This window comes from Micropterus salmoides, unplaced genomic scaffold (genome assembly GCF_014851395.1).
Source record: "Micropterus salmoides isolate LMB-PRFRI ecotype aquatic unplaced genomic scaffold, ASM1485139v1 Ms_hic_scaffold_13, whole genome shotgun sequence".
Taxonomy (NCBI): domain Eukaryota; kingdom Metazoa; phylum Chordata; class Actinopteri; order Centrarchiformes; family Centrarchidae; genus Micropterus; species Micropterus salmoides.
The window spans coordinates 8,542,150-8,555,648 of record NW_024040374.1 but is presented as its reverse complement, the minus strand read 5'-3'; the positions used below and the strand labels follow the sequence as shown (position 1 = coordinate 8,555,648).

Here is a 13,499-nt window from a genome sequence, read left to right as displayed (position 1 = left end):
ATTTAGGAATGTAAAAGACAATTCCTTCTGCTCAAAATATGAGAAAAGAAATATATTTTTTTTTTCAAAAAGACAAAAGTATGACTTATGGAAGGTAAAAGTATCCATAAATACACAATGAAAAAATAAATGAAAATCAATGTTTGATGTATTCTGTCTGTCAGTCCAAATGCAATATATTATAACTATTGAAAACAGTTTTATATATTACAGTCGTAAGTAGGCATGCTCAAATGGCTCTAGAAATACCTTATTCGCAGTAAAACAATAGCAATGTCAGTGTGATATTAAAAAAATGCAAAATCTACAGTATATTTCGGGTCAGAAAAAAAGCCACATAGGCTACTTAGAAAGCAAAAAACTGTGTACAAAGCAAGAAGCACATCAAATCTAGATTTCTCTACAGCCATTACCATGTGTCAGAAAATCTAAAATACTTGAGTATTGCAAAGCTTTGTGACACACACACACACACTCTATTGCAAAGTCCAGCCTCACCACTGACCTTGTGTAATATACAGAATACATACTGGTACAATGGCAACGCACTCAAGCTTCGAAGAGGCTGTTTACACAAGTCAAGAAAAATCTGGATTTTGACCTGAAGTGATTCAGATGTGTTAATCCCACAGAAACAAAAGGAACTAAACAAACTAAACTGCAAAGACTACAAATAAGACTTTCTGTTCTGATGTAAATGAGCACTCAACTGCATTTTCATGTCAGTACCATACAGCAGTTCTATTACAACTAAAGACCGAAAAATAAGCTCAGTTTGCATTGAAGCAGAAACAGGATTTATCCTGAACTCTCCGAGGTGCAAACTTCAGCTGGCTCATTTACAGGTTACCAGCGTTAGAAGAGATTCAAGAACATTCTACATTTTGTGTATATAAGCAGGCTTTGTTTGTGCTATGTTAATTTTGGGGGAACTAAGCCCCCCTTTGTGTACAATCATTATGAAGACATCACGTCTAATTGGTGGCACAGAAAAATGATAAAGAGATACAACCTTTTCCCAATAAAGAAAAGGCCTGATATTCTACAAAAGTAACTAATCACATACATAAAATATGCTTACTTCCCCAATTGTAGAAGTATTTGTATTTTATACTTTCCTACTGAAATTGTGGTAGGCAGTTAAAGATAATATTGTAACATCAGTTAACTTCCACAATGATATATTCAGTCTTAAAAAAAAGTCAAGTCAAGGTTACGAAATTGATTCTTTCAGTATCCACATCTTAGGATGGCAACTGACTAGAACTGTAGAAAGAAAACTAAACAATAGAAACTAGAGAATATACAAAGATTTATAACCACACATGCAAAGGTGCATTTAGAAAACTTGCAGCCTAGAATGACCTGTGAAACCAAACGGAGCTTGTATTTCCACAAAATCTGATTGGATGGCACAAATTAGCCATGAGAAAAGATTAAATATAATGGTAGGTGATGTGATGAAATGACAAAAAGTGTCAAGACTTTCTTAAATGACATTGAGCTGTGTCCCCTGAAGGATGTGGCCTATGAAGGTATTTCCTTTTTAGACTGAGGGCTGGTGGGACTCTAACAGCACCTCCTTTTCAAATAAGACCTTGTGGCTTTACAAAAATCAAAACTAAAAGGTGCATTAGGAACCCTTTGCCAACATATAAACTTTTCAAAGGTGTTAAACTCAGGCCCCAACTTAACTTTGAGGCAATGTCACATGTGCTAGATTCATGGAAAATAAATCTAGATTAATATCATAAACATCTATATGAACACCTTAACATCTGCGCTGGTACTTCCTAAAATCAAACAACCAACAGTAAGCATAAAACCAGAATAAAAACAAAATCAGCTGTCTGTGAGACAGCAAAACAAATCCGCTTACAGCGTCGGCGGTGGACAGCTGGACAAAGATCAAGGAGGACATCCATCCTCAAACAGAGACAGTGTTTCCATCAAACTGCTATTTCCAAGGTCATGAATGAACACTTAAGTTCCACTATATCTATATAACTTTTATTTAAGTCACTCCTTGTGTAGAGAACATTTCCAAGCTGTTAACAGGAACAAACTGTGGTGTTTATTCCTGGCTCTTCTACATCCTGCAGGGGCTTTTGTTTTTATTGATCCAGTTCACATGATAACTTGAGGACCACCCTTACAAACAACTGCTTACCAGTTACAAAGTTGAAAAAAATTGACCAGCCTGCAGTGAAGGTTTGGGAATCAGAGGGAGACTCCTCCACTCCTCCAAATCTGAAACGAACAAAGTGGCTCAAAATAACCCACACAACATTATTCCCGCCATGCTTTGTGTGTCAGGTAACATTAAATGACTGGCCCACAGACATTCAGCTTACTTTCTAGTTTGCTCAGTGTGTTAGCTTCGCAGCAACTGTAGTGACAATTTGCTAACCCACAACTTAGCTAACATTAGCTACATTACTTACTGTGTTGTTTGCTCTATATCATGGTATTTGTTATGGTGTTTGATTTCTCCAGAATCGCATTCCCCACCTTTAAGAGACGGATTTGTTTACAATTACAGAATATATGTATTATCATCAGTCTTATCCTTTAAATGTGATTGATGCAGAGCCAAAGCTGCCACATTTGCACATGCCATGACTGACAGGTTTGGAGGCTCGATGCCAACTGTGACCTTCTGTGTCTGTATTTTGAGCGGCTACAATTAGAGTACTGTCAGATATCTGTTCACCAGAGAGGGAGGAATGATGTTTGTCAGTTGGCCTGCGGTTAAAATGCACATTTTGATTGTTTTTCCTCTGTTGATATCGAAGAGGCTGGACATTTTACTCCACAGGAGGGACAATAATGAGCATAAAAAATAAGGACAACAATGTATTCATATATATTTGGATCACGCCAGGAGAAGTTGTGTGAGCGCGGAAGAGAGAAATGGTCTGCGAGAGTCCAACTAATACGAATACCACAGCATAGAGGAGACATTGGCAGTGTGTTGGAGTGTGTGTGTGTGTGTGTGTGCGCGTGTTTGACAGCTCTACAGGTACGTGCAACATGCAGGAGTCTGCCAGACGTAACCAACCAACTTCACTGAGCAAGCAGACAGAAGAGGAGAAAGCATATATATATATAAAAATCCCTGCAGGCTGAGCGGCTGATGGCAGCTGGAGTTGTTTTTCCATTCCTCTTTCTTTCCGCCTGTCTCTTCTCACCCCCATTACCTGCCAAGAGCACATTTTTAGAGAGCTACACCCACATCAGCACACACACACACGCGCACACCCTAAAATTACTGGCCCCAGCGCACACACAGAACCAGTCTAAGTAAACACCTGTTCAACTCTCGTTATCTGCAATTCTGGAACATTATGGAAGATGAGAAACGATGAAAACTATTGTGAGTAAACGCACGACAAATAGAAGCTTTTATCAATCTGCAAGTCAAGATGTAAGGGACAGGGTCAGATTTTTTTAAGCATAAATCATGTTTGGAGCCCAGATTGCTTAGTTTGTATATAAATCACTTCTCCAACTGTTCGGCAGTTCTTACAGAAAGAAAATGTGCCAACCAACACTTTCTGGCAAGCAGGCTTCAGCAGGATGTGCACATTAATGGATGTCATACCTTTCTCACACTTAAAAAAGATACAGGAAACTCGATTTAGAAGCAAAATGTCAAACAACAGCTAAAAGCCACCAGGAATCTCCAGTCCAAACACCAGCAGTGCATTTCTATTAGATGCAAATAAAATCAAGAGTACCACGAAGGAATCCAGCTATAGTCTGAGCCATATATACTTTTAACAAGCTGAAATGAAAATACCAAGGAACCAACCCAACAATGATTATGCTACACTGTGATGATGACCAACCACATGAGTTGCAAATGTATTGTATGTGTGTGCATCTCTGAGGCAGAGAAAGGGAGAGAGAGAACTGTTAGTTTAACGCTACCAACAAGCTGTTCCTTGTTACACGTCCGCCCAAAAGCAACAGCTGTAACGCTTCAGTATGAGTAAGTAAGTGCTCACTACTGCCAATTCCCACTCCATTTATAAAAGAAATTACCTGTTGCAGTTGCTCCACTACAGACAAACAACGGAGCTTCACTAAATCTTGTTTACCAACCCAGTTTGTTCGGTGTTTAGTTATGGCTGAAATTCAAGCCGTACACAAATACATCCCTTTTCTTCTTCACTTTGAATGAGTCGCTTGGAGGTTTTATGGTGAAAAATATGCTTTTCTTATAGTCAACTCTAACTAGCTAATTAGACTAACTGGACAATAACACATCAAAGAGAGTTCCATATTTGGACATTTTTCTGTCTGTGACAAAAATTATAGGTGCAACAGTTGATTGGTGCCATTGTTAAGACTTGTTGGCATGACCACCAACACAATAAACACCTACTGAGTGACAAGTTTCAAGTCTCCTGTACCTTTAAATGATTTTGAACAATGTAAAAGCAGATGGACTACACTGGAAAGAGGAAGACAGGGTGTAAGAGAGACACTTCTTGTTCAAGCCCAACCACTTTACTTGTGCTCTGTTGTCAAAATGAAAAGCCAAGGAAGCTCTACTGCACTCTCAAATCTGGACTTGCAAGATTACAGCTCAAATTTGATTTGTCTTCAATAGTTGTGACGTCCACACACAAACACATACATTCATACAGCTTTGCAGTATATGCAATCATTGCTTTAGAGCAAGTGCGACATAATGCAGAGAAAAGGCTGACACAACTGTATACCACTAAAATAATTCAGGCCTGGCTGACTTTAGTACCTGAATACATTGTGGCAGACAGCCGGACTGGAAAACAGATAGTCAGGAAGATAGACAAGCAGGCAGACGTGAAAAACAGAAGAGCACACAGTGCTGTCTAAAGTCTGCTACCTCAGCTGTTCACATCCGCAAACACAGAGGGCCTGTCTCTGGTCTGAACACACACACAGACATTTCTATCTTGCCTTTTAAAGAGGTGCAGGTGAGAGCAATCACCTGGCAGAAAGAGAGCACTGGAGTCCAGCTGGCTACTTTTCATCCACTCACAGCAGGAAGAAAATCAAACTGTGGCTCCGATTCAGGTCAGACAGCCAAATAGTGCAGAGGAACAGGTCGCCATAAAATGTGTCTAAGTGGTTAGAGCTGATTCAGGGAGGATCGGGTTGATAAAAGAGTGGTATGGGGGGAAACATCAATTAGAAAAGAGGGCAAAGTGCAAAATGGCTTCTAAAAACAGCGATGAGAGAGAGACAACATGTGAAAGTAGATTTGACTACAGACACAGATGGCTCAGGGAAAGTGAGGTTCTTTTTCCCCAAGTTTCACATTTAACAGAAAGTCCCTGTGTAAGCAGGCTGACTAACTGGATCTGTTGCAAGTTTCATTTGCTATTTCAAGACAGAAAAATCAACAAACCAGACTAAGTAAAAAGACAGTTCAGGTGTTGGAGCAGTACAGCAGGGAAGTTAAGTAAAGGGCTTCAAAGATGTTTTTAATTACAGACTAACACAACTGCTACTACGAATGGACATTTTGTTTTTGTGCAAAATGACAATAATGTATCCAGTTTAGGTTATTTATAAGTTCAAGCTAAAAAAAAAAGAGTAATGTTTTTTGTAATGTTAGAAGAAGACAGTTACTGTATTTATTCAATATGCTGAACCTAAGTAGACAGTTGTGGCTGACAGAGCACTTAATTAAAGGAAATCAGTTGCAAAGACACACTGAGAACTAATTTGAATTTGTTGTAAGGTGTTAATTTCACCACATTTAGAAATATTTTAAAACATTTAAAACAAATCACCAAAATAAAAGCATTTTAAATTAAGCAAAAACCACTAGAAGTCATTCAAAATCATAAAAGAAACAGACAGGACACAAGCCACAATAGTGCAAAGACAAGTTAGTAAAACTAGAATAAATGGAAATTGAAAACAGAAAGGTGTGCTAAATAAAAAGTTTGAAACTGAAGAAAATGGTGGAAGAAAAAATTGGCAAAGTGGGACACCATCAACTGTGTCTGGATTTGGATCCTGCTGTGAAAGTGCAAACAGTAAGAGTTTATGGTTAAAGTGTTATTTGTCATTAATCCAGGAAAAACAGTGGAAAAAGGCTTCTCGAACGGGTCAATGGTAATATACAGTACATTAAAGAAAAGATGGGAGCCACTGAATGCAAAAAAGTGCTGATATGCTAAATATGTGCACACATATAGGTATTCAATGGACACAAAAAAGGCTTTGATCGGCAGCTACTCTGGCTGATCCTCTTCTTAGTCTTTGTGCTGATATTTAGCATAAATATTTTACATTTTGTTGCATTCTAAGGCTCCCCTCCTTTCTTTTCTTTGTATTGTTCATATCCACCATAAAATATTCCATAGATGCATGCTTTAAAATGTGTCACAGATGCACGTTAAATATGATTCACTAGACATGTGACACCATGAAACACATCAAAGTAAAATCGAGTTAGAAAACATGTGTGGATAAAGGGCAGACAGCAAGAGTCGACAAAGAGGTAATGGAAAGACACAAAGAGTAGAGGGATATGTATTGCCCTTAGTTTAATGTTAAGCCATTTTATTAGTACTTGCGTACCTGCACACCACCGCTCCTACATCACCAAAGACACTCAACTCTTCTATTATTCTATTATTGTGTCCGCACATGTAAACATCATGTACTGTACATCCTGTTTACAACAAGCTGTTATCCCAGAAACTCACACCACATACTTAACTGATGTGTATGCTTTATCCGATCTCACCTCCTATTGGGTTTCACAGTGTGTGAGCGTGGTTGCCATGACGATACCAGTAATATTCTGCTCTGTGTCATACAGTCATACAGATAGTTACAAGCAGAATACAAAGACACATATAAAGAAAAAAAAAGCTTTTACCAAGTGTATGAGCTATTACGTAGGAGTATATAATGCTGTGTGAATGGCAAAACATTTACACTGGGAAAGAAACATTTTACATTGGACTTTCTACAGTAGTAGGAGCCTTAGTTATTGCCGGTGTGTTAGACAAGAGGTCTGTGCACATAACAAACCTAATGTTCAAGCTGTAATATTAAAATATCAAACCCTCGCCTCAGTAATAAACATCAAACAAACCTTCTAGACATTAAGTATAATTGAGTTCACAGCTTTGATAATGGCAGTGGTAAAAACGGGATTGAAATAATAACAAAAATAGTTTTAAAAAGTATTTTTTCACAAAGAATAATTTCTCTTTGTAAAAGCAGTCGGAAAGAGATCACCTATAACATTTATAGTTGGCTTTTTTTTGTTTCCCCAAAAACGTTAAATCAAAAGCTGCAGAAATTCTACCAGCACACATTAAAAAAACACAGGCATGGTGGCATGTTATATAGTAGCATGTGATGAGCAAAACATTTTTGAGTTGGAAAATTGTACATTCCCTCAAATGATAAAGACTGTGTCCCCATCTCATACTACATACCAATCATATTCAGTATATACTTATATATACTTGTATATACTGTTTTTGCAGTCAGCATAGAAACAAATCAACACAGTTTACTCTTTTAAAAGGAAATGATGCAATATGTGCATCATGCAAATGCAATAAAATTGTCACTTTGGAATATCACTACCAATTCAACTTCACAAAGAGACAGCAACATAGTTTGTTCAGGTGTTCCTGGAGCTGATTCACTAGCATTAACCATTAGTTTCATTTATTTTTTCAATCTGTAAGCAGCTCGCCTACTTCCATAAAAAAACTCAGGGTTTTTTCAAATGCATACTGAGTGATTTGAGTAACTGAATTCCCTTTTTTGTTGCTTTGGCAAACGCGCTACATCCTCAAAACCTGCTTCGAGTTAGTGTGTAGTATGGATTCGGGACACACTTACAGCCTCAAACCATAGCTCCTGTTACAGTCTCAACAGATCAAAACACCCAAATGGGTTACAATAGATAGAAGAGAAGAGAAAAGAAGAAAGGACTGTGCCCTATTATTTGGCTTAAATGTTAAAAACCAAACCAGATAACTACATTAAAGTCAACACATTTGATTAAATATTAATAAATTACTTGAATTGCCTTGGATTATTATTATATTACAAATATATATCAGTATAGACTGAAAAAAAGCAGACATGTAATAAATGCTTTCCTTTCATTCATGTAGTACAATACGCTCACAAAAGGAGCTGGGAAATGACCATTATATAGGATATTGTCTGACGCATGGCTTTATATATTCTGTATTACACACGGTATTTACACCAGCCTTTTTATTTTATGATCCAGTCTTTCTAAGAAAGTCCATTCATTTAGGGAAGCTATTGTAAGTCACCACAATTAAGGGCGTTGATTAGTTCAGGCCCTTTTTTTCCTGATGTGCTCCCAAACCTTGGGATTGAAATGGCTGACACTTCCTACAGAAACAGCATATCAGCACGTGTAAACACACACACACACACACACACACACACACACACACACACTCTCCACGGGGGATATATAAAAGAGGAACCTGGGCCAATAAAAGGAAAAGAGAAAGGACACTGAAGCTAGAACATACAAGTGTCAGTTCGACTGACTAATCAAAGAGTGAGTGTGCAACGCCAGACACATTTTTCTTTTGAAAGGAGACAGAGAGGGATAGACTTGACTGGAAGACCAGTCCTATGACAGTTTCAGCAGGCAGACATGTCGCCTGGCTGCAAATACAAAAGCAGCTTATACGTACAGATACAGAATACTTTAGTTTACATTATACTAGAAAAAATGTACATGGTAATATTAGTTTTGCACAGTTGACACACTGAGAAACAACATTTTAAATTTAAGAGTTAAGGCTTGAACAGGACAAAAGCAACACCATGTTTGTGTGCATGTGTGTGCGTGTGTGTGAGAGAGAGAGTGTGTGTGTGTGTGTAGTGCCAGGATCAAAGAGCACTATGGCTTACTTTCACTTGAGCCATTTGCAACCCCAAATTCTATTAAACTCAATACCTACTGTAGGGATGCAAAATGGCTGCCACAGAAAGGCCACTAGAGGGAGCTGTGAGCAGATGCTGAGTGTGTTTGCCTCCCTCCATAAGCTTTAGGCTTTAAGGTGGTTTTGGTTCATACTAGAGCCTCTTCCTCTTAAAGTAGTCAGCATACTGCCCTCCCAGGCCTTGGGAGTGCTGCCCGATGTAGGCACCATCTGATGATGTAATTTCCTGCACTGCCAGCTGAGGGTACTCCCTCTTATGGCCCCGTGTCTGGTTCTGAAGAGACAGGAATGAGAGAATAGGGAACAGTTAGAGGTGGATAAATGGTTTATTGCAGCACTTAGGACTTAGCACTTAAAGGAACAGGTTCAGCTGCTGTTGCACAAGTTGTAAAGTCACTTGTCAGGTCGTCGCTGATGTCAGATGTCTTGTTTTTTCATGACACTGCAAACTCTTTAAAAGATGAGTCCATCAAATTTCTGTGCCTTTTCGGAAACTTTCACAAGTCAAGAAAAAATAACTAAAAAGCCAAATAGTAAACCCTAGACAAATCTTAAATTTAAATTAGGCGACATGCATCATAGCAGAGAAGCGTCCAAAAAATCACTGATTTGGGATCAAATTAAACGCATAACTTAATGTTACATTGTTTTTGTTATTTTATACTGTTTGAGTTTTAATGCAATCACAAAACTCAGTACTTTATTATTTTTATTTACTTATCTATACTATATTTGTAATTTCCTATATCCAGTTCTAATTGTTATTTAGAAATACAACCACACTTTTTCTTGTAATTGTTGTGTTTAGAATTGTTTCAATAAAGAGAGTGAGAGAATTTGATCTAGCTAACTTTACATGAAAGTGGTTAAGAACCAATATCTGTACATGAATTTAAGATTTCTTCTCTTATTCCTCTAACTTAATACAACACATTTTTGAACATAGGTGATGCAGATTTGGATATATGGGATGATGAATATGACATTATGTTTATATATAAGATAAGATATATGTTTGATATTTTGAAGTATTCTTTTGTACTACTGCTTTTCTCTGTGTACCTTTTTCTACGCATTTTATTGGATTGTTAATTGTTTTTGGATGTTCACAGGACAGCTCGTCAGGCTGTAGGTGTGCATGTTGTATTAATGTGGGTGTGGTTTCCATTTTTCAAGCATTCTGACCTGACGAAGATCCAAGTAGGATGGAAACGTTGTCATTATTAAACTTTTGTGGCATGAAGTACGAGTGCAAGCGTTACCTTTTTTCATTGAAGTTTGTTAACCCCTTAACGCAGACTGTCGCATCACACCGCTTCTTTTCAGACTGCAGCTGAGATAGTGTGTGCATTCCCCCAATGCCTGTTTATGCATATTCGATACGTACCTAGGAACCTTTTGCGAGTATTGGTTTCTCGTTAATGCCTGTTGTCGCTAATTTGCATCATACCTACATCATACCTGAATTTATATCTTTTCTATGTTCTATAGACAAATTAAAAAAACTCCACTTAATTTAGCATCAGCTTGAAAGAAACTAAAAACAAAAATAATAAATTTTCTTATGTTATTGTAAATAAATTCAGGCATCAAGGGGTTAACAACCATAAATTGAAGTTTACAGAACTGAAGTAAATTTAATGCTGAAAATCCAAATATTAAAATACTTTAATTCTTCTCCATTATGGGGATTGTGCTTATTCATGGGCTTGTAGTGCTTTTGTTGACTTGGTATTCTTTTGTTTTTTGAGTGGACTGCCTAAATGAGCTTCTGTAGTAAAAACAAGTGCTTATCTACAAACTACTTGTTTAAATTTAAAAGCTGGACACCAAACATTGTTTTCTGGTGTGTAGCATTTTACTGAAATGAGTGCATGCTTACTGATGAGAATACTGTCTACAGTATGTTTTCATCACTATATTGTTAGACACCTCCAGCTGGAAAAACTGAAGATGAACTTAAATATATGGAAAAATAAATGTAACGAGTTGAGGAATTTGACAGTAATGCAAACATCCTGTGTTTGTGTGTCTAACAGTCTAAAAGGTGTTAGCTCAAGTAAGGGAGGGCCACAGAGGCTGTCTGTACAAACAAATGTAAATCTTTCTAGAGTCAAGGTTTAGCTCAGGCGTCTGGATCACGTCTGCTCACTTCATCATGCTCTCTGTCTCTCTCAGAGTCCTCTCCTCCTCTTCTTTGCTTAAAAGTTAAACTGTGAAGACAACATTAAAGGCTGTCCTGTAGCTCTATTGCCACATCTCAGGAAAAAAATGCCACACCAAGCTGTTAATAGAACACACTATCTCCATAGTCTACAGTGGTTCCTAAACTCATAACAACAAAACAAGCAAACATTCATGGAAAGTCTGACAAAATGAACAGAATCTTGTGTTACAGGGAAAAGAAAAGGCTGCTTCTGTCTTTTTTATCCTGTTAATCATGTCACAACCTGTATGAGATGAGTATGTTGTTGTTCTGTGTGCTGGTGCTGAAGGAATGTACATTACACTGAATTTATCATGGAGGAAGTGTTGACTTTGCATTAACAGCAAACAGCATCAACAGAAAATTAAAATGGAGGCATATCAGAAAACAGCTGTTGCTTTTACTGTGAAGCAGCTACAGTAAAGCGAAGGGTGATCCTGATACTCTCAGAGATTCAATAACTCATTCTTTAACACAAACACCAGTGTTATGACCACTACTGACCACTCACACATTACATAGTTACAGATTTTTAAGATAATAGTCTGTACTAATATTTATTATAATGTTTTTGCCTTTGTGTAAGGATTATAATTACACATAAATGCATCCAGTTCTGAATTATTACTTTAAAGTCAACAAGCTGAACAGCGATCTTCTCCCTAAGCTCCTCACAGTCAGCATCTGCTGCACACTAATATCAGAAGTCATGGGGAAAACACTAAAGTAGATAGCTGCAATATGAAATGTTTGGATTTTGTCACCTGGGCTGAGCAAACTCACTTTAGACTGTCAGTTCAAAATGGGGGAAAAAAATGGGAAAAGACAACAAAAAAGCCAAAAGAGGTTTTATTGAGCTTCACTCACAGATGTATTAAAAGTGTCCCATGCTATATAAGAGTGTGAAATTTCTCACATAGTAGTAGGTGTTCCAGTCAGTGGCGGCAGAGTGTGCGTGCGTGCCAGGGGTTGCTGTGGCTGCCACCGGGTGTGGTGCCCCGAGGAAGCCGGGCATTAAAGGCAGGGTGCTGTAGGCTGGGAGCACGGCAGCAGCTGGTAGGACGGCCGGTGGAGGGGCCGCGCCATTACTGACCGCGTGCAGAGAGACTCCTAAAGGCTTACACACATCTACCTCCTAGAAAAGACACACACACACACACACACACACACACACACACACACACACACACACACACACACACACACACGAACAGTAGGTGGCAAGTCAGTTGTTAAGGTGGCATACTGTTGTTGAAAGCACCTCAAGATTTCACAAAGTGACTAAGTATTTTATTTATTCATTCATGTTAACCTTTGTGCCCCCTGGTGGCTATAATGAGATATACCTATGTATACAGACGACACACTCAACATCAGTTCAGATTTGTTTAATGCCAGGAAGAACGTTATGTCCAAAACCCTTCGTATCATTTTCTCCACCAACAGTGAGCTTAGTAGACTGTGACAGTAACTCTACTCTACCATGCAACAAAATCCATGGGTGCATCTTCAAGCCAACACTTCACACCCACACACACCCTCCAGCAGCAGATAAACCTGGAACTGGCTGCTCAGGGTGTGTGGAGATGTCTGGTATCAGCTGCTTGGTGCAGAGTGATGCATTCCCTCTAACAGGGTATCAGTGTCTTAGAGAGAGGTCACTCTCTCCAAATAAATGCTGCTGCCCTGAGATCATTTACACCTCATCTGCAGGACAGGGTGCAGTTTGACTCAAATAATCAAGTTAGGTTTTAAAGATGTTCTGTTTTATACAGAGCCCGCCAGGTATCATAGATCAAATTTTCTGATAATTTGTAGAAAATAATTAGTAATTTGTATGCTAGGCATAATAACTTCTGCCAATAACTTAGCAATTCACAGTCTCAAACTAATAATTTTGTGCCCTCGAAAGATGTGCTGTCAGAACAGTGGAGTAAAGGTTTAATGTCTCTGAGGGGTAAATTGTTATGCAAACAAAAACAACAGTCAGTAAATATTTGATACAATAATAAATAAAATGGCAATCTATACATACATACATATGCAGCTAGTCATGTCTGAATAAAGCCAGCTATGTTATGTATTTAATTTCTGAAAAAGTGTGTGCTCTTTGCTGCCATATGTGACAATCTTGGGTGGCCCATTTAATGTGGACATACTGTGCTCAGAGTTTTGGCTGTTGAACACAATGCTGCGTTGTCTTTTACCATACCAACTTTACCTTTTCACCCTCAAATTAAAAATGTGTATTCACTAAATTCGAGGAAACAAATTACTAATATGTATCAAACTTTTATCCCCGACAGATGCTAGGTTAACTGATGATG

General features: G+C 38.1%; 1 protein-coding gene across 2 annotated transcripts in view; it reads right to left on the bottom strand.

The window, feature by feature from the left end:
- Positions 1–55: 55 nt before the first annotated feature.
- raver2 (ribonucleoprotein, PTB-binding 2) overlaps positions 56–13,499 on the bottom strand; it is a 94,329-nt gene continuing 80,885 nt past the window's right edge. For both annotated transcript variants that reach the window (XM_038715318.1, XM_038715319.1), the window contains exons 15-16: positions 12,089–12,307; positions 56–9,240 (exon numbers count right to left, since the gene is read on the bottom strand). In XM_038715318.1, the coding sequence (XP_038571246.1) occupies positions 9,100–9,240; positions 12,089–12,307 (360 nt within the window). In that variant the 3' untranslated portion in view covers positions 56–9,099. The remainder of the gene's footprint in view (positions 9,241–12,088; positions 12,308–13,499) is intronic.